The sequence below is a fragment of the Pocillopora verrucosa genome, chromosome 13 (genome assembly GCF_036669915.1).
Source record: "Pocillopora verrucosa isolate sample1 chromosome 13, ASM3666991v2, whole genome shotgun sequence".
Classification (NCBI taxonomy): Eukaryota; Metazoa; Cnidaria; class Anthozoa; order Scleractinia; family Pocilloporidae; genus Pocillopora; species Pocillopora verrucosa.
Genome location: NC_089324.1, coordinates 12,740,901 through 12,766,334, shown reverse-complemented (window position 1 = coordinate 12,766,334; position 25,434 = coordinate 12,740,901). Strand labels below are relative to the sequence as shown.

The window sequence follows — 25,434 nt, the reverse complement described above, 5'->3', positions numbered from 1 at the left end:
CCTTTTCGAATTACACTACAAATCTACAGGTATAAAGATCTACAGGTATAAAGAACGTTTCCGTGGTGTGACAGATTTCGAATATGAGGTAAATATTCGAGCTTCTCGGTCAAAATTTTCTCCTATTAATGTTGTTAATATGTCCTAAGTTTCTCTGATTTCCAGCACAAAAGACGTTCCTGTATTTAACTGCTTAGGAATCGGATAGCTTTTACTTGAATCTGGCTTGTAGTATATTACCGCTTCGCTGTACTGATAGGCTAAGCTTAGCTTACATGTTACAGCTGTCGAATTCACAAAAAGTCGAAAAATGTCATTTGTATTAAACTCGGAAGGGGTTGAAAGGATTATTCAAAGTGTCGATTTAATGTGGTGATCGCGCTGATGATCGAAACATCAGTAGCGTTTGCAATCCATTTAAGATAAAGCATGATCGTGTTAAGAACTAGCTTTCGTGTAAGGCTTACTTTAAATTGTTTTTGTATTGTCGTTCACAATAGAGCTGTTTTAATTCCGCACGACGTGAGCATGGCCGACAGTCAAATGCCCGTCGGTTGCTCGGGGGAAGCGGTGAGGGATATTGAAGCTTCGAATTGATCGGTGCATTGGTCGCCAGGGAGTTAAATGAAATAATAATTCCTAAGCATGCGTTGGATATGAGATGATAGATAGCCCACGAGGGGCTAATTGGCTTTACCCTTACCAAAAGTACACTTTTAGTATACTATTTCTGTAATCAAAGTGTACTGCAAATAAGTTACACAAAGTATACTTTCAGTAGACTTGAAGTATAGTTTACAGAGCTACTAAAAGTATACTTGCAGTATACTTGTTCCCACCTGAAATTGGAACACCCAAAAGTATACTTGAAGTATACTTGAAAGGTACTGAAAATTTTGCAGTGCACTTCAAGTATACTTCATGAGTAAAACCACTAGTGGCAAAGTGACAAGTACAGTATACTTAAAGTATACTTTAAGTATACTTAGAGTGTATTCAAGATATTACAAATGAATGGCATACATACCTGCAGCCAGGTAAATTAATATGCACGAACAGGCATGCAACCACTAGTTCATACGGCATGTATTCAGCTGTATTATATACTTGGCCAAGTCAGATAAGCATTCAAGCAAAAGTATGAAATTCATGTCTTTAATTTATTTGGTACAATTGACCATGACAAATAACCTAAAATTTGTACAATAGACTGCTTCTAAATTGTCTTTTGATGCAAAAATATATATTTTACAATGAAATCCATCATTGGATTATTTCATAAATTTTAACAATAAATTCCATGCAAATTAGAACTGACTCTCACAATGTTGGGATACTTAACAAAAACTATTCATTGTTTTAAAACGAAGAATATCTATAAAATGGACTTCATCATTCAATCATGTAAAACAGAAACAAATTTCATGAAAATCAACAATGTCACTTACAATGTCTCTAGTTGGGATTAAAGCCAATAAAAAACTGGCTGATGTAAAATGTAATAATAAAAAAATTGACTTTGTTATTTAATAATTAGAGAAGCAAGCAAGCCTTGTGCAAATCATAATAGAAAATAGTCTATCTACTAAGTATCCAATCATATAATTTTAATTAATCTTAATTCAATCGATTCAATTGTTTACTTTCCTGGCAGGTTGCCAACCACTTGCCCTTGTGGTTAGAGAACTAATTTTATTTCTCAGGGCTTGCTTGATTGTAGAGGCCTTCCCCCCTTGCTTTACCACAAAATCTGCAAAGAAAAAGAAACACAGGAGCTTAACTTTCTAGACTTATGCATGACAACAAGGTTTGGAAAGACTAATAACACAATCAATGATCCGAGATCACTTAGATCAAAGGAACTTCTGAATACTTGCTTGGAGTTGTTTTCCTCACTTTTTTTATATGGATGGTCCCAAAGTTTTTTTACAAGGCTGATCCTTGAGAAAGTCATGTTGATCAACATGTATAAGTGTACAGATTCCCAATAGTAATAAAATGACAAAAACACCAAATGCAATGTATTTACCCAAAATTGAGGAAACAATGTCAGCATTTAAGCCCTCTCTGGCATTTGCACCGGTCAGATTCTTTCCCACTTAGCTCAGAATTTTTATAAAAGCAGCTGAGCAGGAAACATGCTGCTGAAGTTGGGCTGTTTTTACTCTTGGCTGTGTTTATGTGATCCTCATATAAGTAGACACCTCTACCTTTTGACAACTCAACCATCTAAAAAGGACACACAAATTTAACCATAAGGTTTTCATAACAATCATGTCCTTTACACTTCTGTCATGTTTTTAATGTTAAATTGAAGGAAGGCTATGGTGAACATTTGAATTTTGAAAGTGCATGACCACTAAGGCAATGAAAGCACTTTCAACTGATTCCCTGCACAGAAGTTTTCAAGTAGTCCCTTCTACAATAGCCATGTAAGAAATTATTCAAAACTCTAAACAAACTCAGTCTACATTGCATTTGATGGTCAGATATGCCTCTTAAGCTCAAATTATAAAAAATATATAAATTCGATAACTTAAGCTTTACAGTCTAATTGCCAGGTATTAAGCCTTAAAGCATTTACCTTGAACCGTGCTGCCACAATCTCAGGGACTTTCCCAGGTCTGGGGAGCTCTTCATAACAACCATTCACTACAACAGATAAATGGATTACATCATAGCTTTAATTACCTGGCTAACATGGGAAGATTAAATATAGCAATCAATCAGTGGGTCAATCTGCTTGACTGTCACCAGTATTTTAATTCATAAGTATGTAAATGTGGAAAAATAATCTTCCCTTCAAAATAAGCATCAATATTTGAAACACAATAAGATGCATCATTAAAATACAATTTGCAAGAGTTGCAGCCTTATTAAAGTGATTTAAAATGGTTTATTCCCTACTTTAAGAGTTATTGTAAAATTATACAAGATAGACTATGATCAACTGGTATCCATCTTTCCCCTCACAATTAGTCAATCCAATGAGAAGCAAAAGGAAAAGCAGACAGGAAAATGCCCTGCACTCTCTATCTTATCATTAAATATATGAGTGCTAGTCATGTAAAAAGTGAGATATAATTACCTTGAGCCTTGAGTTTAGCAATTTCTTGATTTTGTGCAGCTATGATTTCCTTATACTCCTCACATTTTTGGCAGCTGTGGTGGAATGTGGACCTTAGCTTTTTTCCACCCACAGTTGGTCTTGGAGGAAGTTGTGGTTGACTCTGGGAGAAATCCCTGGGTCTTTTTCCACCAACTGTTGCTCTTGGGGTTTGTGAAGCTGGTTTGGCAGAGTTGGAAGGGGGAGGAAGAGAGAGGGGGGGATGAAGGTAAGATGAACATTCAGATATAATATCTCTTCCACCAAAATATTCATCATCATCCATGGGTTCAGCCCTGTCAACATCATACTCCTCTTCATCAGATAAATTGGTAAATGGCTGCTTGCTTTCGACATCCAGATTTCTTGCTAAAGAGTTCATCTCTGCAAGTATGCGGTTATCCCTTTACATCAAAGCAGCTCTTTCCTTTTCTTTTACAGCCTTTTCCCTTTCCTTGTTTTCCTTAGCCTTTCGTTGTTCTTCTCGTTTCTTCTGTCGTTCTGCTTTCTTTCTTGCAATTTCTTCCCTATCCACCATTTCTTTTTGTGTGGATTCTTCACCCTCCTTCTCCTCACCAACATTCTTTCTGTTTTCCTTTGTTTTCTTTCCTATCTTTTTCATTTTACTTTGTTCTGTTTGTTTGGGGTTTTTCAATTTCTGCATGGCAACTTTTCTTTTCATCACTTCCTCTTTATCATCTGCAAGTTAAAACATCTCCAGCTATCAAAAAGATATCCATTAACAGTAAAAATAAACTTCAGTTGCAGCAACCAATCACAGCACAAGTTTGCAACAAAAGATTCTACATCTGTTTGTGATTTTGTTGCCTCCTCTTTCATCTATTTGAAGCTTGTTTTAAATTATTTTTATCAAATTAAATTATTTTATTAAATCCTATCAACAAAATATACAACTTGCAAGAGGCACACCATGTACCAGTAGTTTGTCACCATGCCTTTTCCATTGATTTGGGATTACAATATCCATTTCTATCCTTAATTACCTCCAGGGCACGACACTAGCCACACATTGGTAGATACACACATGGTTTTCAATCTCCACCAGCCAGTCTAGCTAGTAAGCAAACTGAAATTGTTGTAACATCTAAGTTGACACTAACCACTTGGCTAGTAAGTTGAAAAGTTAGGGTTGAGCCCTGACCTTAATCATGACTTTTTCAGAAAGATTTTAAGAAAATGGATTGTATTTAAAGTAGGTGGCACCATTTTCATCAATGTCATGCTTCCATGATGAAAAACCGAGCCATTTCGTAACATTTCAGAGCTAATTCTTTCAGATTTGCATAGAAAAGCAAAATCAAACAACTTACATGTAGCTTCCTATCACAAGATGATCAAAACAAAAAAAGTGCTTAGACTCACCACTTTCAAAAATTATTGTACACAAGTAAAAGGTATCCCCATACTGTGCCTCTTTACGGCCATCTTCCCTTGTTCTAAAGTCGTTGTCAGTTTTGATGTCCAAAATACCGTCATCTACAAACTGAACCAAGTAGTACACTGTACGAGCAGGAAAGAAACATAAATTAAAAGGAAGTTTTACATATTAAAAGGAGAGTTAAATAGTAGGAACTGAAAGTATTATTTCAAATATGTGCTCCTAAATTGTAAAAATATAATGCCCTAATTTTGACATGAAGTCATGTACAAACAAATAGAGAGTTACTGTTTTGTGGTCTCTGGGGTCTCTCTATTTAAATCACCCGCGGTGTGGCCTGAATTCGAAAATGAGCTCGAAAGTTATGAATAGACATTTCAAATTGCAAATCAACCACAAGAAAGCTAAATATATTTCATTTTCGCATTGTGAATATAATTTGAAAGATATTTTGGGCCGGAACAATCGATTTCAAAAGACCTGAAATCTGTTTCTGGAATATGTTTCACAACAAATCAAATTAAAACAGAATCAACTGGTGAATGCGCAATCGCTATGCTCTGATCGCTTTAATTCATGGCGAAGTTATGAACCTAAGAATTAACAGTTATAAGTTATTGAATTTAAGTGATAAAAATCCTTTTCGAAGGGCAAATAGCAAATTTCAATCTACCCTAACGATGTAAGCTTGATAATTTATGCAAACACATTCCGACGTGCTTTGATTAATTCACTGATTTTAACAAAGAATGGTAATTCAGAGTTAACACAAAAGGTCACAAACCTTGATCCTCCAATCGTCCAGTCCAGGGCATCTTCCTTTTCAGGTCTGACCTCATTTTCACATGGAACTGTGATTAGATTTCTTTCCATAGCCATTGCAAACCTGAGAGGATGCTTCTTACATTTAAGTTTCATTTTCACAGTATTCTGGCCTGAAGAAAGAGAAAGGTGGTAAAACTTTGCTCAACTACAGTTAATTACTATAAGCTCTAATTTGCTCAACCAGTAGCAGATGAGATTTACTGACCATTCAGTGATCAATCATGTAGTAATTGAGATGCTCAATTAAACCTTTTGTGTTGTGCAATCTTGCCTATTTTGTGCCTCAAAATTATTTCAAAAACTTAAATACATACTATTAGTTAATTTAAGTACCTTATTATTAGTAAATCTAATTTCCTCTAAGATTGGAAAAGATACATTCAATTTTACCCATAACAACAATCTGATGGACTGAAAAAGGAGCAAAATAATTATATAAAAAAAGATCAATTCACCAGAAGGAAAGATAACTTATCAAACAAAATTCACTTAAATTTTAAGATTTATGAAATACATTCTTGACTGATATGGGCAAAAGTTCAACAATGGTGTGGAGCAAGTTCATAGTTTACAGCAAAAATTTAAATAATCTATACTATAAGGCTGAGGTGAGATCTCATGTTGCAAGCTTAAGTTTATGTGAAATATCAACCAATTCTGGGTGATGTTCTTTTAAATTATGAAAACAGTAATTTGGTACAGGGACAGTTTTGCATTTTAATAGTCCATTTTACAGCTGTGGGCTTGGTTGCTGAGCCTTTTAACAGGAGTGAGGCTTAGGGTGATCTTGTTATGATACAAATCTTGCTGCTTTTCAAATGCAAATTGCCATGTTATTATGCTAATTAGATACTGGTTTCTATCACTACAAGGTTACCTTTAGCCTCACTCCAAATCAAATCAAAGTACACAACTGTAAAATGGCCTATTGTGGTCAAGCTTGCTTATTAAGTACAAGCAATTTAACATCAACAGACCTACCCTACTAGTTAAGTTCCATATTGCAAGTAAAAGTACAATGATGTCATGTTAGGTACTTAAGTTATTGAGGCACAAAATAGGCAAGATTGCACAACACAAAAAGGTTTAATTGAGCATCTCAATTCCTACATCATTGATCACTGAATGATCAGTAAATCTCAACTACTACTGGTTGAGCAAATGGTGAGTAAATCTGACCACAAAAACTGCTGAGAGTTACATCACACATATGCATTCAGCTATTGCTAAATAGTGAGCTTGATCATGGACATAAATATGACAGCAATCTTCACAGTCATGAACACCACTTAAGCAGTGGTGAAAATAAGACAAAAAAAAAATTCAGGCCTCAATGGGATTTGAACCAACAACCTAGATCAATGGCCCAGTTTGTTAGCACATACACATTGACAACATTTGCATTCTTAGAAGCAATTTTTCTTCCCTCCAAACTCTCTATTACCTTTTTTGCTTGTCATAATATCTTCACAGGTTTTCTTCTAGACAGCCTTTTGTTTTTTAGTTTAATATCATGTTTGAGTATTGTTTTCTTATTTGCACATATATATCATATAGGAAGTGTGTATTTATGAAAATGTAAGTTAATTAGTAATCTTGCAATAATAAAGGCTGTGTTTGTCCCAAACATTGTTTATATTTTTGCTTTGTGGTTTATATACTTAGAGACACATCATTATACAAAACAATTGTTGATTTTCGAATGGGGATTAATGACTTCAATGTCCTACAATTCATCAGCAGAGAAAAAAAACGAAAGGATACTTTTCCAACAACAACAACAACAACAACAACAAAAATAAAACAATAAAAATAGCAGAAAGAAATCAAAACCTTAAAAACTTCATTAATTAAAAACAGTACAGTTAGCCAAGTTGAACACAAAAATCCAAGACAATGAGTGATTGTAAGATATACCTCTGTAGTCATTGGCTGATAAATTCTTGAAAATTTTCCTATCTCAACTCATCTTTGGAAGAATTAATTCAAGCAATTAATGAATTTATTTCAATCAACTATGAAATACCAGTAATTAAGCTTTTGGAAATTATCATATTAAATTGCTTGCTTCGAACAATAATATCAACTGGCAGTCAAGTGTAGGCTTAAAAAAAATAAAGTTTACATACTAAAGTTGGGAAGATTCATTTATATTTAAGAGTGATTTTAATAAAATAATTATTCCAACCGCGCTTGTTGGATATGAGACGATTAAAGCCAATTAGCCCTTCGTGGTCTATCTATCATCTCATATCTTAAACGCATGCTTGAGGAATTATTATTTCATTTAACTCCCTGGCGACCAATGCACCGATCAATTCGAAGCTTCAGTATCCCTCGCCGCTTCCCCCGAGCAACCGACGGGCATTTGACTGTCGGCCATGCTCACGTCGTGCGGAATTACAGCAGCTTTATCGTGAACGACAATACAAAAACAATTTAAAACACGAAAGCTAGTTCTTAACACGATCATGCTTTATCTTAAATGGATTGCAAACACTACTGATAATGTTTCGATCATCAGCGCGATCACCACATTAAATCGACACTTTGAATAATCCTTTCAATCCCTTCCGAGGTTAATACAAATGATATTTTTCGACTTTTTGTGAATTCGACAGCTGTAACATGTAAGCTAAGCTTAGCCTATCAGTACAGCGAAGCGGCAATAAACTGCAAGCCAGATTCAAGTAAAAGCTATCCGATTCCTAAGCAGTTAAATGCAGGAACGTCTTTTATACCGGAAATCAAAGAAACTTAGGACATATTAACAACATAAATAGGAGAAAATATTAACGGAGAAGCTCGTATATTTACCTCATATTCAAATCTGTCACACCACGGAAACGTTCTTTATACCTGTAGATCTTTATACCTGTAGATTTGTAGTGTAATTCGAAAAGGACGCGACGTTTGACTGTGTTAAGACCTTGCTTCCTCAATCTGCCAGACAGATGTCTTAATGAAAGTCACTATAACTGATAAAGTACCAAATAAGACTCGACAGGTATGTTATGGAACGAAAAATTGCAATTAGAAGCAGCAAACGTGCTGACTCTGCCATTGTTTAAGTGTTGGGTTCTATTTGCAATAAAATGGGGAGTCCCCTAGACCATGATTCTGCGCAAGCTTGGAGTTCTTGACGGGCTGAAACCGGAAGTGCTAAAACAGTAAATGGTTTGAATCGGGGGTTAGCCAGTATGTGTGACTCGAGGGGTTGGAACTTGTTTAAAAAAAAATACACCGTCGATTCCCTATTTCGAAAGTGTGTCAATAAAAGAAGAACAGGGAAAGATTTCTTTTGAGCCTCACTCTACTCTTGAATTAAGCTTCAGCCTAAGAGGTAATCTATCGTTCTCGCCACTGTTTGCTTTTAACATACAACGTAGAACTGCATGCAATAACACTAAAAATGAGTAAGAACACCGTTTACTACTAATTCCTCACTCTGGAATGATCTACAGAAAACCTTAACAGGATTACTTCAATAGAGGGACAAAATCCGTTTATGTTAGCAACTGTTCTCCTTCTGTTTTATTGAAAACGATATTACTTTTAATGTTCTAAGCGAAAGATATATAGAAACTACATCCGTATATGTGGATACCTAAGAAACAGGAACGAGGAGAACGATTTTCCTGAAATATCTTTTACTAAATACGTCATAACTGAATTCGATGTAACGATACATTCTTTCAAGAGCATCTTCGATGTATGCTGAAACATCAGTTTTCAAACTAGGTTTTGTTGTTCTGTCCCTTTACGTTGTACTGGATTTCACGTTCAAGACTACTGTTAGAGCTAATTAATTTGATTTTATGAAAGCTAAAGGAAGGTGTTATTCAGTTAATGAGAGAGAAATAATCGGAGAAAAAGAACTCCGAATACTCTCCGTACGAGTCATTCTCGAGACTCAAGGGAACATCTGAGATATTAGCCATCATGTCCTTTAAGGCGTCGAGATATCATCGACGTCTTTGGTACTCAGCGTAGCAGAACTTGTCATTTTACGATTCAATTTAGTGGTCTTCCTCTGTGGCGTAAGTTTTGCAAAGGTCAGTAACTCTCTCATGTGTCTTGCTTTCATCTCAGTTAGAGTTTTTACCATATGTTGAACGAATTTTTCCGTAAGTAACTTCATTTCACCAACATTTTTTTCCTTCACCGTCGACAAACCTGTAAACAACGTTGAACGGTGAGTTAAACTTTGTTACTTTATTAAGGATTTTTGTCATGAAAGGGAGTGGCTGAGGAGATATTTTCCAAGTAGCCTGTTTTTGACATGAAAAAAAAAATTTCCTTGGTTTCAAATCAAACACAGAGCATAAGAAGATCGTAAGCTTTAGCGTGCACTATTCCAAGCGCGCGTCGAATGTATATCTGAATTGCGTTGGATTTATAATTTCGTATTCTCTTCAATTAGCTAGTTTCGAAACACCCCCCCCCCCTCCCTTCTATCTCAACCGAGAATAAGTAAGAAAAATAAATCGTGACTGACAACCCATTCATACTTGCAAAACATGTTAAGTCAACCAAGTATAACGAAATGAAAATCAGAAACAGATGACTGGAAAACTGAATTTTCCAAAAGATTCAAGTAATCACTATCTTTTCTTTTCAATATGCTAAATTCGACGTCGAAAAACATCTATCTAAGCAGCTTTGATGATTGAAACACGTTTAAACCGTGTTTAACAAAACAGCTATGAAACATTTTTTTTAGCTTTAAAATTAAGGAGTTATGAGTTTCTCGCTTCCTTTTGCGTTCGGCGAAGTGTTTTATGCATCTACTTTGAGTTCCCATTTTCTCTTTGAGGTATTTCTTTTGTTATGATTGGCGACTGTAGTTGACGTTATTTCGCGTTTGGTTTCAGGACACTTGAAATCGAAATGTGTTCTAATCAGTATAATTGGTTATCACTTACTGCAGGCTTGAACTCTTTCCTGCTCTCGTAGTCTCCGGCTTGCTTCAAAGAGCAGCCCCAGGGCGGCAGCTGTTAATGCACAAGCAGCTATAATGATAAGTGTGCTTTGATAAAGGTCACTTTCTTTGTCAAACAAACCGGTCGAGATATCTTCAATATCTTCCCTGTTGCTCAGTCCTGATCCCTGTGGCGTAAGAACAGTTTGAGTTGTTCATTACCGCCAAAGAAATTATGCTTACCGTTAAAAGAAAATGAAAACGCTGAGGAATTTCATTATAGTGATATGAGTCCTTTTGTTTCATTTATAGAATTGCGAATCTTTCCTGTGCGTATTTTGGCTTGTGATTTCGAACAAACATCGTCTTCAAAGTCGCCGTCTGAAGTATTTCTTAAACAGAATGGTAAATTTTGGTTTCATATGAAGGCAGTTAAACGAGGAAATCGTTTTCAAAGTTGCTTATATCCATGGCATGTTTGAAATAACGGTTGAGCGAGAAAGCGGGACAAGGCAGATGATGGTCATGGAAGTCATTATCTTTTAGAAAGCAATCCCATCCTCTTTTAGGCTTACTATTTAAGGGCAGGTAACAGTTTTCTAGCTATTACAAGGATGCTAAAAAACATCTCAATAAAGCCCGGTAAAAGACGTGACTAAGACTCATGCCTACCTTTATAGGTTCCACAAGTTGGTCAACATATTGAAAGATCTCTGCTTGATGCGAGCGCATGTAACCATGGAAACACTTTCTAAGGCGCATCGAATCTCCACTTATGACTACCCCATACGCGGTTTGGTAATCAACGATTTGGGTCACTCGAATTGAAGGCTTAGAAAAGAGATCTTGGCGCATTCCACCAGCGTATGTATCTACTAGGATACCTTCGACTTCTCTGTTGACGAGAGCGTCGGAGAGTTCTTCTAACGAGTGATAGTTTTTCTCTGAAGAGAGGAGATAAGATTCTTTTTAGCTAGGTCGCAGTGACGATACAAATCAAGATTTGATTAAGACTGCGTGCGACGTGTTGATCATGGGTATTTCTCTGGTGTCTCTTATTTAAGTGTCGAAAGAGCAATTATAACGTGGGATTAAATAAACTTTGGCCCACTTCGCTCCGTGATTTGATAAGAATACTTGAGTCATCCTCTAAAACAATCATTCGAAACTATATATAATCTCATTTTCAGCGTTTCAGGCAGTTTATATTGAAACTTTTTGAATAAAACTATCAAAAAAGATTCGTCGCGTATGTCAAAAAAAAGACAAATCTATTGCAGCTCCTAATTACTAAGTTAACGAATATTTGTTATTCCAAACATTGATTTTGACTCAAACCTTTGTTTAAAATCGCATTTCGTCTGATTCCAAGATAGTATTCAGGAGAACCTTGAATTGCTCCAACCTAAAATTAAAAGATCATAGTTTTAATGAAATATCAAACTAAATTTTGCATTATTTTGTAAGTTCTCTAGCATCCCAGGAGAGCACATTCCTTGTTTCTGCGAATATATTGAGACAAGTTATCCGTGGAACAAGGGTATTTAAAGGGACACAGTCTCATAATTTAATTTTCTCTTGCATGAACTAACGACCGTCACTGTTGTTGCCTAAGGGAGGAGAAGAGGGGGTTTGGTTGTGTCATGATGAAGTTTGTGACCCCTCATTAGCAGTCAACTTTCCATATTCCCCTTAGTATTCTCTATTGGGGAAGATTGATCCCCCCCGTCCCCCCTGAAAACTGTGTGATCCTTCCAAAATAAAAATTCTCCACCCCTACTCCCCAGGTGACAAATAACGATCAGTCCTTAATCAGGTAATAGCTACCTTGGATCCATATATTGTGGTTTTGCTATGTATAGTTATTTCCGTCAGCGCTGTTGTTAAAGCCGCCATGGTTATTGCGATTATGACGAGACCTGTCAACAGCCAACCCACAGCAAAAATGCGACCCAAATGGCTGATTGGGGAACGGTCACCATAGCTACAAGGAAGAAAAAAACAATTTAAATATGTTGGGACATGGGAAACTGAGTAAACCTTACGTAGGCAAGACCAAGGACTAAACTTCCTGCGAGGGAGACATGAAAAACCCCAGATAGTTTTGGCTCAATCTTTAAACCATATGTAAAGATAAACTTTCCCAAGTATGGGGCGCAAAGTGTGCATGGATCTTGGTCCCCTCGAACGTTGGCCATTATTAGCTGCATGAAAATTGAATATCGTAAATTTATCTACAGCCACTACGTAGCTGTGTGTGGCGCCAAAATACTGCCAAAGGTCACAACTGTTATCGTCATGTACATTTTTTAAATGGTTAACTTACTAGCCTACGGATAAAAAACGAAAATTGCGGATGGAGTCATAGAATTAAAGGCTCGATTTATGCAATTTAGACAATATAACGATTTAAGCCTGCTAATAGTTAGTATTGGCGTTGTATTCTATATCATTTCCAATTACCACTCGATCTGAAACATACCCAACGGTTGTCATGGATACGAACGCCCACCACACTCCTTCCCAGGTTCCGTGGATAAAAGAGGTAGGGAAATGTTGATTGTTAGATTTTGTATCCTTCAAATGAATAAAAAAACGAATAATGAATATATAAACAAAACAACTGAATAAATGCAGAAAGAAAAAGGAAAAGAAAAAATGTGTTGTAGCAATATGTTGAAATACTTTTGTAATGTTATCTCTCGTTTACAAGGAGCACTGCATGTGTGTCAATATGAATTAAATTATGTACTAGTCACAACTCACCAGTAACCACATTATCAGCCCCGCAATGTAAGCCATCACCAAAGATAGCACCACAACAGGCCAGCACGCCATGAGCGCTACAAACATGGCGTGCTTCACATCAGAGGAATCCTGGAAAGTCAGAAACGCCACCCCAGCAGACTCAACAAACGGTGAATACCCCAATCCTCCCCTGTAACTGTTCTGCAACCTGTAGCCGTTAACCGGAAAGGAAAAATCCGTCGGGTTATCAATATTTTCCAGAAGATACTCTGACCTGTTTTGCTCCGAAGTCCCATTATTTCCACTGCGGCTGAAGTCCAGTTCTGATTTTCCATGTGCACGGCACTCCCCACAGCATTCATTGATTACTTCTTCGAGAAGGCGTGGTATGATAACGCCAGGACTGCCTAAAGACATCAGATTGACATAGGGAGGGTAATTTCTCCAGTTTGTCGTTAGATGCTTATGGCAACGGCATGTTTCTATGGAGACAGGAAACGGAAATAAAGGCGTTTGTGCAATATTGCTATGTATAATTTCACGCGTGATTAGCGCGGTGGCTTTCTCTTCATAGTCATAGCTCACCAGAGAACGATGGATGGGGAATTGACCGCATGGACGTTGCACCCATAAAAGGCAGGTAGGAAGTGGGGGTGGGGATGGGTCTATTACAAGTCCTTACCTATGTTTTACTAGTCAGAAGGGGATTGGTTAACAAATATATAAAGTCTATCTCCACCTACCTCCAAATGTGACACCCTTGGGTCCAGGTCCCTGGTTCGATATGGCTGCCACGGTTATTTTATACACTACAAGTGGTTCCAGATCTCGAAGTATCATAGAAGTGTTCTCATTCCCAACGTCGATGCTCATCACTGGCTCGAAATACGCGGGCACGTCTCCAATAGAAACAGCTTGATAAGTTACTCGGTAACCGACATGACGACCGTGTATGAATTCTTGAGGGACTGGTTCCCAGGAAATTGGAATTTCTGTAAGACTCGTGTGGTTTTTTGCTGCCATTTTTGAAGGCGGTCGACTTGGTACTAAGAACGAAAAGGTGCATGACAGGTTGCGTTTCATTTCTCTATCAATAAGGGATAGGAATAGCACACACACACAGATATATATACATATATATGTACATGTGTGTGTGAAAATACTCCTTCAACTCTTTATAAGAAGAAGAATTGTTTTGGCTGGGGGGGGGGGGGTGATGGTGATTTTTAAACCTACCATCTTCTCCTGTCTTTGCAACAACTGAGCCCGACACCCCGTCTCCAGCACTGTTAAACGCCCAAAGTAAAATTCTGTACTCCGTTGCTTTTCTCAACTGAGTCAAAACCACTGAGTAGGCTCTTTCCGTTATCACTGGGCCAGTTCTGTCACTGACATTGGTATATGTCAGGCGGTATCCTCTGATTATGCCATTGCGGTGTTCCGTGGGGACGTCGAGCCATGACACCAAGAGACTTTGGGAATGGAAGGCAGTCACGCGGATGTTGGAGGGAGGTGCTGAGGGGGCTACAAAGAAATTTCGGAAATAATTAGTATCCAAACGACTGCAGGGGGAGTGGGGTGTTATTAATTGGAAGTTCGAAAGGAGATGTGCGGAGACCTTCAAGTTTTTAAACCTGTCTACACGCGTTTTTCGTTACCCTGTTAAAGAAACATATGTCTACATTGTGGCATATCGAGCTTAGAACCCAAAGTCTACCATACTGTTCACTTGTTAACTGATTTAAGAGCAATTGTTACTGGCACACATGCAGGATCGGATATCGCTCCTTCCCGTCAGGGAAATATTTGGGAATGCCCACTCAGCCAATAAATGGAGGATATTACTCGACGGAAAGAAGATATGAATTTTATGTTCGAGTAACAAGAACATAAAATTCGATTGAAAGCGAAAAATAACAAATGAAGTAATAATATCATAATGGTGATGATATCAACTGTGGATCACTTCAGAATAAGAAAGACCGTCAACCCGACTGATCACAGCCTTTGTGACCAGCTCCCAGTGGGGTTGTTGGCTCAGTTGATAAAGCAATGCACCGGTATAGCACAGGTCATGGGTTCAAATTCCGTAAAAACCCGATTTTTTTTGAAGCCATATTTTCACTACTGCACAAGAAGATTGCTTTCATATCTGCGTCTTTGAAGATCATATAGATATATATATATATATATATATATATATATATATATGTATGTATGTATATATATATATATTTATGTATGTATATATATGTATATATATATATATATATATATATATATATATATATAACAGTAGACAATAGCGACAGATTCCCCTTTTTAACCCTTTACACCGTAGTATTAATTTTCATATTTTCCACACTGTTCTACTTACATTTCCTATGGTTTTGACAGAGAAAATTTGTTGGACACTCAGGAGCTTCTTTTAAAATTTGTGATCACATCCCTTATTCCTTATATTTGATTCTAAGGTGATATTGAAAGGAGAAATTTGAAGCCAGTCACTCTCAGAGGCTAAACGGTTAAAGGAAATCGACATAGCGAAACAAATGATTTAAGATTTTGGGAAAGGACAATTTGATTAATAGCGGAGCTCAAACGCGCACAGCGAAGCCCAAACTTATTACTCTACCTAAAGTGGTGGTTACAGAGAGACTCTCGCTTTCCCTCCCAACTCCACTCTGTGTGTATCCAGCCACAGTCAGGGTATACGTTACCAATGGTACTAGTCCTTCTATGGTAACGAAGTTAACGAGGTCATTTACAGTGGTAACTATGACGTCTGCACTTCCCGCTGGTCTGATGAAAACCTTATAGCCCTGAAATATGGCGGAAATACTCGGGGGTAGGCTAAGATTGTCCCATCTGATGTGAATGCTTGTATCTTCCACAAGAAACACGCTTACATTCGTAGGGGCAACTTCTGGAACTGAAGGAAGAAAATGTATAGTTAATGATACCGCTGATTATAATTTCTTCACATTTCTGCCACGTTGAATTGAGTGCCGTGTCCTAATTGGACTTTCCATGAAAAAAGTCAGCGTAATCCAAGTCAAAAGTTTTAGAACACTCTTCTTTGCAATATCCACTTCTTTCATGCTTTCGAAAAATGATTTATAAGTGATATCGTCTTGACTAAAGGATATAATGTTCTGCATCAAACTATCGCTTTCGGAGTTAAATTATTTTAAATTGCAGTTACTTGAACTATTTTTATTCTATTGTCGCTGGTGTTGCATCGGTTTCTCTCAACTGCTCTTGGATTGGTCAAAAACACTCGATCTACCATCTCATCCCCTCGGATGCATTATTAAAGCCAATGGAAAGCTAGCAAGTTGGTCGCATTTTCTTGGTCCAATAAGTTGTTATTTTTAATCCTCAATGGCCTGTTGTCATCTCTTTACTTTTTATTTTTGTCTGTTGGAGCATTTTCATTAGTTGTAATTTTAAAATGCCGCAAAATGTATATTAATGTAAGCTATGCGTCGTAACATAAGAGGCGGCAAATAGAGCAAGTTAGCCCCGAGGTGTTAAAACATAAGCACACTTAGACTTCCTAGCTCTAAAGTAAAATTTGACCGGAATTTAGAGTTCACTAATGTAACTGTTAACCGTTTTCAGCTGTAAGTTCTTCCAGCTCCAAAGGCATGTTATACAGAAGACCCGTGGATGATATGCTCTGTTTAAGTTTTTCAATCCATCTGTAGTCGCTAACGTTATAAACGATAGTGAAATTTGCAATCACGCTACCGTTCCTACATGGAAAATAAAAGTAAAAGTCTTTAGTGACAAGAAGGAAGACAGAAAACTGCAAAAGCACATAAATACAAATACCGTAGATCCTGGGTTAAGCACCGCCCGTATCCTAGCCGGCAGACCCCTTCTATTCGCCAAAATTTGGACAAGCATCCCAACCAAGGGGGAGTAGTGCTCCAAGTAGCCGCTTCATGCGAGGGAAACCTGGGCGGCCACTTGGCTTGAGTACAGAATTAATCCTGTTTACCCTATCCTAGTCGGCAGACTCCTCCTATTAGCCAAAATTTAAAGAAGTACCTCTTCAAATAAGTAAATAGCATGCACACTTGTGTGTAGAGAAGCCTTACGAACCTGAATTCGTTTACGTCAACAGCAACCCGGACTCCCTCATAAAACCTGGTGACCTAAGAACAAATAAGGTAGGGAATTAAATAGAATTAAAGGAAAACTGTGCTTTGTGTGACGATTCAAATGAAAGCTACTGCGTAGCACTTTTATGCATGACGTAATGTTTTCTAAGCGGCATGTGTAAGATGGTATTAGCTTTAAATTCTTTGGATAAACGCGAGTAGATAACCATAAAAATTGTAGCTAAGTAATAACACTTTCATGAGGTACTATGCTTGACTCTTTCATTTAGAATGGGGCAGTTTTTAGTTCAACTTACATTACTTATGATGTAATTTTTCATTGATCTGTATGGATCCGTTTCTGATGAGGTAAGATCTTCATTCCAAGTCTGATTTTTTATTCGAGCCACAACTCGGCAACGTAGTGGAACCAAACCTGCGATGAAATTTGGGTTAGGAATCTAATAATGGGCATTGGCTAGATAGGGAAGAATTCATTTCCATGTTTTGGTTTACTAAAATGAAAACTTCGAGCTGACAGAATAGAGGTGGCAAATTCTGGTCCCAATTGCCTCAATCCACAAATGTAAGGAACTTAAAAAGTATGTTTCCTCTATAGATCCATACAAGGTAATGATTTAGATAGCATATGATCGTTATGTTATTTCTTTCTTTTTTTCTTTTTTTTTATTCAGAATACTATTGATTTTCTTTTATTCGAAATAGTCCTGTGATTCCTGTGATTAAAGGGTTTATTATGAAAGGACTTTAGTTCACCAAAGCCACAATGTAGGCCAAAAGGGAAGTATCACAGGGCTAAGAAAGAGAGAGTCAAATATAAAATAAAAAGGAATGTTTCCTTGTTATGTTATTTAATGTTTTTTTTTTCTGCACAAAGATTTACATAAATCAAAATGAAATTAGGAAAAGAAGAGGAAAATAAACTTTTAATTTTTTAATGGTTTTTTCATTTTCGATGCAATGTCACAAGCGAAAATTAAAAGCAGTACAGGGGAGAAAGATGGAAAAGACGGAAGACAGAACTAAGAAACATGACATCAAAAATCAAAACGAAGGAAGACATAACCGCAGCTGGAAATATATGAAAAAAAAATTAATAGAAAACAAAGACCAGAAAATAATAATCATATTATATATTAAAACAAGAAGTGCCGTGACCAGGATTCGAACCTGGGTTATTGCGGCCACAACGCAATGTACTAACCACTATACGATCACGGCTACCACTGCTGCTCACAGGTGCTTTCAGGTAAAAAATTATTATCAGATTACTTGCATGACAAGCACTTGCCATTAATATTCATAGTATTTCATATTATTTCGAAACAAAAAATCAGCATTCTTCGAGAGCACCAAGATAAAACAAAGAAACACATTATAAAGAAATATCGAAAATAAAATAGAGCATTTATTGGGGTAGAAACAGACCCTCTCACCTTGGATGCTGCGATAAATCTGTGCTATTCTTTCTTCAGACAAAACCTGTCTCCAAATGGCAATGAGAAAATAATGAGCCTTGGCGAACACTCCTCCTTCAGAGCCCAAGGACATATTGGACGAAGAAAACTCTGGCTTCCCGTCCACTTCACAACCTTCATCTCTGACAAATTCATCGATTCTTTTCCCGTTCCTATAAATTGTAAGTGTTTTTGTCCCAGATGGTTTGTACGTGAAAGCCAAATGAGACCAGATTTTTTCAGGCATCGCTATTTCTTTCAGACAATACTGAGCTCTACCCTGCACACGGATAATCAAGGATTTCTTCCCTCTTTCCTGATAAACAACGAACTTGCCGCGGGATTTGAAAAAAGTCTGTCGCGCTCCGTCGGTTTTGTACCAAGGCTTTAATGACAGCGATACGGTGAAACCAGGATCATCACAATTGGCATAAGCAGACTTTGTTGCGCAAGTGTCCCCCTCATGGTTCAGTAGTACCTCACCGTTGACTCCATCTGTCACCAAGCCATCGCCAGAAAAACTAACTCCTCCCTTAATTTGCCCCCAGCCAGGTGCGCGGAGATCTTTGATATCTTCCACTGATTCAAGCAACCACAGATGGGAAGAATTCTCGTAAAACTTTACTGAAACGACAAGATAAATTGAATACAAACCAGTTCAGTAACGATATATAGAAAGGATAAAGATGATGGTAATAACACCCCACATGACATTAAACCTTCGAAATATTACCTCTAAGTTTATTTTCAGATGCAGGGTATATGGTTTGTTGTAGTTTAAGGATCTCATGCACTATTTCCATGTGACTTTTTTTCCCTCTGATCAACGACGAGCGCTTGCTCTATCACTAATGATCAATTACGGATGACAAATCGTTTGTTTTACAAATTTGTCCAAAATTTGTGAACAAAAACCACGCTCCCTTACAAAGAGAGGCATAATGCATGATTATCCGAATGACAACAACGGCAACGCAATGCGAGACTGGATTCTTTTTCACAAGTAGTGTTTATAACTGTAATAATCACTGTCATCTTCACTAATTTCAGTTCTATTATATGCAAGTAAAGAAACGTTTCTCACCTCGACATATTGAAAAGCCAAAACACCAAAACAACAAAAACCAAAAAGGTTCTGACAAATAAAACTGTGAATACGATAAATATTTCTAATTCCACTCACTTTCCCTCAATTACTTACCGAGTTGACATAATTCAGGATCCTTGTTTGCACACCGGCAAATGCCTGTTATTTCGTCACAATAATGGTAAAATGGACAATAATCAGAGCACAGGGACGCTTTAAGAAAAATGATGAAAAACTACGTGAATAATTAATTACTAGAAAGTACAACCTCGTTAACGTTGTCTCATGTTCGTGACCAAAGAGGTCTCTCTTATCTTGACGAACTCGTTAAAATCTTACTTTTATCTATCCTTTCTACATACAACTGCCATTGTCCTGTCCCGTTGTCTGCTGAACCCCTATTATCTAGCCTTACACCTCGCCCGATATACTCACTTCCATGTACATTCCCTGATGATGCCGTAGATTGGCGAAAGCTCGGTAAACTAAATTATCGCAGCATACCTGGCCTTACTTGATTTACACGTCTAACTTAATAAGAAAAATATTTCCCTTTTATTGGACGAAAAAGTGCGAAATGCAATGTTGAAGGAAACTTTGAAATGCAGGTAGCTCAAGAAAACATGTTGTTTGCTTGAACCCATGGAGAAAAACAAGGCCTAAAATTCTTAAATCGGGGCATTGTAGAACAAACTGACAATATATTAAACCCAGTCTGCCTCCAGATTACATGTCGGCTCCGGCGAAGGACTCTTCTTACGCATGTGCTCCCTATGTAACTATGTCATGATCAATCATTAGCAGTTTAAAAGATGGAATCAAAGCCCATCAGAAACCCTACCTCCCTGAGCTCTAAATAACACCTCCACATCGTTAACATTAAAATTTGACGCCCCAGCAAGCAGAGTTTCCAGTTTGGATCCTTTAAAGTTTCCATCTCCTTTGTAAGAAACAGGGTATTGACTCGTCCCTCGCTTCATGTCGCCATCGATTCCTATCTGAAAATCAAACGGAGACTCTCCGAAGGTTGGACCAGTGAACGGTGAGCTGTAGGTTGCAAAAGCCGATGATTCTTCGCTTACTTTTTTTTTGAAGAGGGTCCCATCAGATGTATAGTTTAATAAGAAGATGAACGCTTTGGTGTCCGTTCTGTAGTTCGAGGACGAACCTGTACACGGAGATTGATATGTGCCTTAACCCTACAGCTGTCCGACTTTTGCTGGCTTACAAAGGCGTGAACATTGCGCCATATGGATTTATGGGGAAAGGCCGTTTACTGTTACGCTAATTGATCTTTTTGACCCGAAGGGATTACATGTTTAGGGGAGAGAAATCTTACATAATACACGGATTACTGTCAAAGGGAGCCAACAATTTTAATGAAAGGATTAAGGATAGTGGCTGATTAGTTCAATTTATCTATTGGCAGAAGCTTCTCGAGGGAACAATATTGAATGTGATATCTTTTAGGGTGAAAATGGATCATCCTGAAGTTGTAGCGGGTAGACATGGCTGTTTATGAGAAATAACAAAGGGGAACAATTTCACTAGTTAACAGCACAAGGTACGCATAGGATCATGGATACGTACACGAAGACGGCTCCACAATCCTCGGCTCTCCCTGAATTTTACTGCTAAGGTTGCTCCACTGGATCATATTCCCCGGTTCACTTAAACAACCGCGCGCCAACATTGTGATTTTTTCCTCCTCCAACTCATGGTCCCACATGTTAAACTGAGTAATTCTATTAGAAAATAACTTGGATGCATTGTTTCTCGGCTTCCATCCGATAAATAGAGTAGCCGAGCTTAACACAAATGATTCGTTCCAATTGTTTTCAGTTTGTCTACCTCGGTTCACACCATCTGAGAATAACGTCCACGATTTTGAACTGCCATGCCATACAACCGTAATATGATGCCAAGAGCCATCGTTAAGCACACGGGAGATGCTGCCTTTGTTGGTACTGCAAAAAAAGAGTGAAAAATGAGATAGATGCAAGTCAAACGCAAGGCTTCATGTGAAAAGAAAAAAAACAAACAAAAAAACCGTATTGCACGCCCGCGTAACGTAGAAATTGTGGCATATAATTGACGTATACTGAGACTTCTTTATTTAGAAAAGAGCTAAAAGTTTTTGTCGGCAAAAGTCAGCAACATACGTAGCTGTCGCCGTTTATCCCAGTTTGCATACATACAGACGCCAGAAATATTTCTACTTTCCCTTCCCTGTTGTTAGACCACAACTAAACAACATTTAGCTGGGTTTCTCTGGCAACTCGCTGGTACCTATTAATACCCTTGGGTGTAGGAAATCATTTGGAGAGTGATGTCTCAAGCTCAAGAGCTACGACTCAATTTATGACCCTGTCGCTGCTCCAACTCGGACAATCCACCTTGTCATGTTATCTGAAAACAAACAACAACTAACAAACAGTAAGTCCAGTTTCTTTCATAGCCGTCTTTTCATGTCGTTAGCTAACGCGCCACTCATCTGATTTTACTTTAGTTTTGAACAAAACAATGAGCGAATTTCAACTTACGTGCATCCAATAGAGAGACCAATCAAACAAAGAGTCAATAAGCCAGCAGATTCCAGTTTTAAAAGCAAGCTTTTCTTTTTTCTTCTAATAGTGAACACTCTTAATGGTAACCTAACTGAGGTTTTAATCCACATGGAGGCTGTGAAACTAGAGTTTGACAATGACGTTAGAGGTAGTATAACGGATTTGACTCTGTCCGTAAAGATTTGGTGCCAGAAATGGAGATCGTAACTGGAGTGGTCATTGTCCTGGCCTGAAAATTCATAAAGTAAACATGCTTTGTTACAATGACACCACAATAACAGAGTACAACATTGCAACGCGAGAGTTAAATGGCGGTCATTTAACGGCCATTTAGCTGTGGTCTTAGGTGAGACAGTTTATTCCCTCCCTGTATCTCTCCATCAAGGAGTAGATAAATGCTGGGAGGTTACCCAGGCCTTGCATCCCATCCAAGAAGAATAACAATGCTCATAATTTCCTCCTGGAAATGTAAATGGGAGTAGATCTGGCAGTGAGGGCACAGGCTGACAACCCAGTGGTCTCCTGTCAATTTGTGATTATAGGTTAAATGGTCTCATAAGGCGTTTTAAGCTACATTAGCTTTTTTGGGTGCTTTTTTTCTTTTGGTGTATTTTTAATGGTTCTAATAAATGATTCAACAATTGCTATTTTAAAAGAGGGCCATCCGAAAAAAAATTTCCATGAAGTACCTTCTCTCCATCTTCGTTCAGTAAAGCCCCCAAATACGTTATCATTTTTTCTGATTATGGTCATGGTAGGACCTTTATCGTCACAGAGCCTGTGAAAGGTAGAAACGTTCCAGCCATTATCGAGAGCGCGATAACAAGGAATCCAACGGGAAGAGCCATAACCTTCTTCTTTCATCATCAAACCAAGATACTCATTGTAAATAGTGTCCATTGAAACTATAGAGGAGGTGATAACTACGAAAAATTAAGACACGAGAACAGTTAAAGACGCCACGATATTTAATAGCCATAATGCTATTTTTATGACAAGCCTGTGTACAATTTCAGGGCTTCAGCAGGTTCGCTTTGGAAAAGAAGTTATAGTATAGAAGGCTGACTCTCACATGACAAAATATCCTGAATTTTTCCATGGAACAGAAAAACGAAGAGAGGATTAGTTGTGACCTTAGTGAAGAGCAGCGGCAAAAGGAGTTGTAAGAGAAAAGCGTGAGGGAATTCAGGCTTTGAGGGATTCGAACCAAGTCTTAAAGATAATACTCGGGCGCCACACTATTAACTGAGCTACCACTTGTTAGGAAAAAGTCAACTTTTACTAAGTTCTTCGTTCCCGAAAAATAATCTCACTAAGACGATGCCAACAGCAGAAATGCAGTGAGAATAGAGCAACACGTGACTCACCCACTCCTGAGCGATAAGAATTCTGGGGCCCTGCTGAAAAAGGCGAGAAGACACACGACTCTCTGGTAAACGCAATCTGATCTAGTGCTAAATCTCCTGAGTAATCTGGACGACCAACCGCTTCAAAAGTGACCTAACACGAAATATACGCACTTGTTGAAACATTTATATTCAGGTCGGCTCATGTTAGACTCACAAAATTTGGAAGACTTCTGGACAATTTTGCGAACTCAATGGGCAATTCTGAGTTAGCAGAACTTTCTCGAATTCTCTCTACACCCCTTGTGTTTCAGTGAGGCTAGACAAAACAAGATAATTCGGCCACCAGAAAATGTTTCTAAAGCTGACGTTTGGATCGTTAGAGCGTCAGCCCTCCGTCAAGGCGAATAGTAAACAGGGAGAGTCCTGTCACTCGTTATCAACCGCATTTGAGAATACGTGTAATATTTTAACTGCTTTCTAAACAGGTTAAAGCAATGGCCAAAATGGTGCTAAGACCTAGTTGGTCAGTGGTTAACACTTTCATGGTGTAATAATCGTAAAAATGTACCTGATATTGTGGATGAATATCGTTGAAAGGGATACTGGCCTCTCTCCAAGTACTGTCTTGTTCTCCAAAGAGCCGCCACAGCAATTGTTCGTGACCCCTGATATCTGTCGCATAAACATTTAACCTCCCCGTATGCATTCCAGTCATATGATAGCGAAATTTCAGACACGTATGAGAGTGGATACTGTAGGGAGTAGAAAACCTGGCATTTCCTTTAGACTGCGAGGCATCAAAATAAATATAGCGTCCTATAGACAACAAATAAACAAAGACACCAGCTGTAACACACTGATCAATTTAAAACACACTGATCGATGATCCTCATGAAGGGACATCCCACAACGAGCGAAACCTGTCCTTGTGTTTTTGCTACATTCTGTCATGCAAATTTTACATTTTTCATGGTAAGGAAAGTGAGCCCTTTTTCTGCTACCCTTGAACTGTGAAGGTCAAGAGGTTGCCTCCCTGACTATCCTGGTATTGACCGTTTGAAACAAAATAAAGTTAACTAAGGGTCAGGATAAATTTGTGCATCAGTTTGGAGGCTTTATAGAAAATTCTTACGTTCACATTTTGTTCCCCTTGCTGTTTGGCTTTTGCCATACAGGAAGATAAAATCCCTCCCAACGCAAGCCATTCAATGCTTCGATGCACGGTAAATATAGCCCGTTCCAAGCTAGTTAAACGAAGCACAATCGTAAACGGCGGGGTATAAGTGGAGGAGTGGAAAAATGTAAGGAGTTAAAGCTGGAAATTACCTGAAACAAAAACCGACAACAACAGCAACAAAAAACAGGCAAAAACAAAGTAAACAGGGAAGTGTTCATGTTACCTCCTCTAGAAACATCGTCACATGGTCCAGTACCTGACGTTTTAGTGCATCCTTGATGTAGTGCCCAGGCACTGGTGCCATCTATTAAAGATTTCCAGTCTCTAGAGTTATCGTCAAAGTCGAAATGAACTAGGAACAGTAGAATTACGGTATCAAAAGTAGATTGCATAGCAAGAAGACAGCTATTTAATTCAACATACTTAGTAGGTTTTAGCAGAAAAAACTAAAGCCGATCATGCCATTTTCATTTCCATTTTCTCGCTCGAAACAGTGTGCATGTTTTAACTTTGTTTAGTTCTTGTTTGATGGAACTCGATCGAAAAGCGCTCTATGCTCTTCCTAGGTAGCATGAGACCAATGGGATACCAATCTGTAAGAAAACTTTAAGTTTTCTTTGACAAACTGCTAACACTAGCGCATTTGTCCTGGATTAGTCTCCCTGACA

At 38.0% G+C, this 25,434-nt stretch overlaps 2 protein-coding genes and 1 non-coding gene across 4 annotated transcripts in view; all 3 read right to left on the bottom strand.

The window, feature by feature from the left end:
• Window positions 1-1,183: 1,183 nt before the first annotated feature.
• LOC131775099 (uncharacterized) lies at window positions 1,184-8,402 on the bottom strand. 2 transcript variants are annotated; one of them, XM_059091190.2, is made up of 7 exons: window positions 8,148-8,402; window positions 5,290-5,440; window positions 4,490-4,627; window positions 3,089-3,827; window positions 2,585-2,652; window positions 2,030-2,229; window positions 1,184-1,750 (listed from the first exon to the last, which is right to left on the bottom strand). In XM_059091190.2, exons 4-6 carry the CDS (start codon window positions 3,486-3,488, stop codon window positions 2,050-2,052), a joined length of 648 nt encoding a protein of 215 aa, XP_058947173.2. In that variant the 5' UTR covers window positions 3,489-3,827; window positions 4,490-4,627; window positions 5,290-5,440; window positions 8,148-8,402; the 3' UTR covers window positions 1,184-1,750; window positions 2,030-2,049. The 2 variants fall into 2 exon arrangements, with proteins under 2 accessions (XP_058947173.2, XP_066016239.1); XM_066160142.1 differs by having other exon boundaries at window positions 3,089-3,805.
• Window positions 8,403-8,935: 533 nt separating this feature from the next.
• Window positions 8,936-25,434, bottom strand: part of LOC131775100 (uncharacterized) — a 32,103-nt gene continuing 15,604 nt past the window's right edge. The window contains exons 18-37 of the mRNA XM_066160000.1: window positions 24,990-25,118; window positions 24,158-24,405; window positions 23,608-23,740; window positions 22,930-23,163; window positions 22,217-22,469; window positions 21,264-21,640; window positions 18,566-19,210; window positions 17,426-17,544; window positions 17,110-17,162; window positions 16,615-16,757; window positions 15,635-15,931; window positions 14,236-14,523; window positions 13,743-14,045; window positions 13,018-13,481; window positions 12,734-12,828; window positions 12,079-12,235; window positions 11,590-11,656; window positions 10,924-11,195; window positions 10,256-10,439; window positions 8,936-9,506 (exon numbers count right to left, since the gene is read on the bottom strand). Of these exons, the coding sequence (XP_066016097.1) occupies window positions 9,280-9,506; window positions 10,256-10,439; window positions 10,924-11,195; window positions 11,590-11,656; window positions 12,079-12,235; window positions 12,734-12,828; window positions 13,018-13,481; window positions 13,743-14,045; window positions 14,236-14,523; window positions 15,635-15,931; window positions 16,615-16,757; window positions 17,110-17,162; window positions 17,426-17,544; window positions 18,566-19,210; window positions 21,264-21,640; window positions 22,217-22,469; window positions 22,930-23,163; window positions 23,608-23,740; window positions 24,158-24,405; window positions 24,990-25,118 (4,688 nt within the window). The 3' untranslated portion in view covers window positions 8,936-9,279. The remainder of the gene's footprint in view (window positions 9,507-10,255; window positions 10,440-10,923; window positions 11,196-11,589; window positions 11,657-12,078; window positions 12,236-12,733; window positions 12,829-13,017; window positions 13,482-13,742; window positions 14,046-14,235; window positions 14,524-15,634; window positions 15,932-16,614; window positions 16,758-17,109; window positions 17,163-17,425; window positions 17,545-18,565; window positions 19,211-21,263; window positions 21,641-22,216; window positions 22,470-22,929; window positions 23,164-23,607; window positions 23,741-24,157; window positions 24,406-24,989; window positions 25,119-25,434) is intronic.
• On the bottom strand, window positions 18,279-18,350 carry Trnah-gug (transfer RNA histidin (anticodon GUG)). Its single transcript has one exon. It is a non-coding gene; the product is annotated as a tRNA-His (tRNA).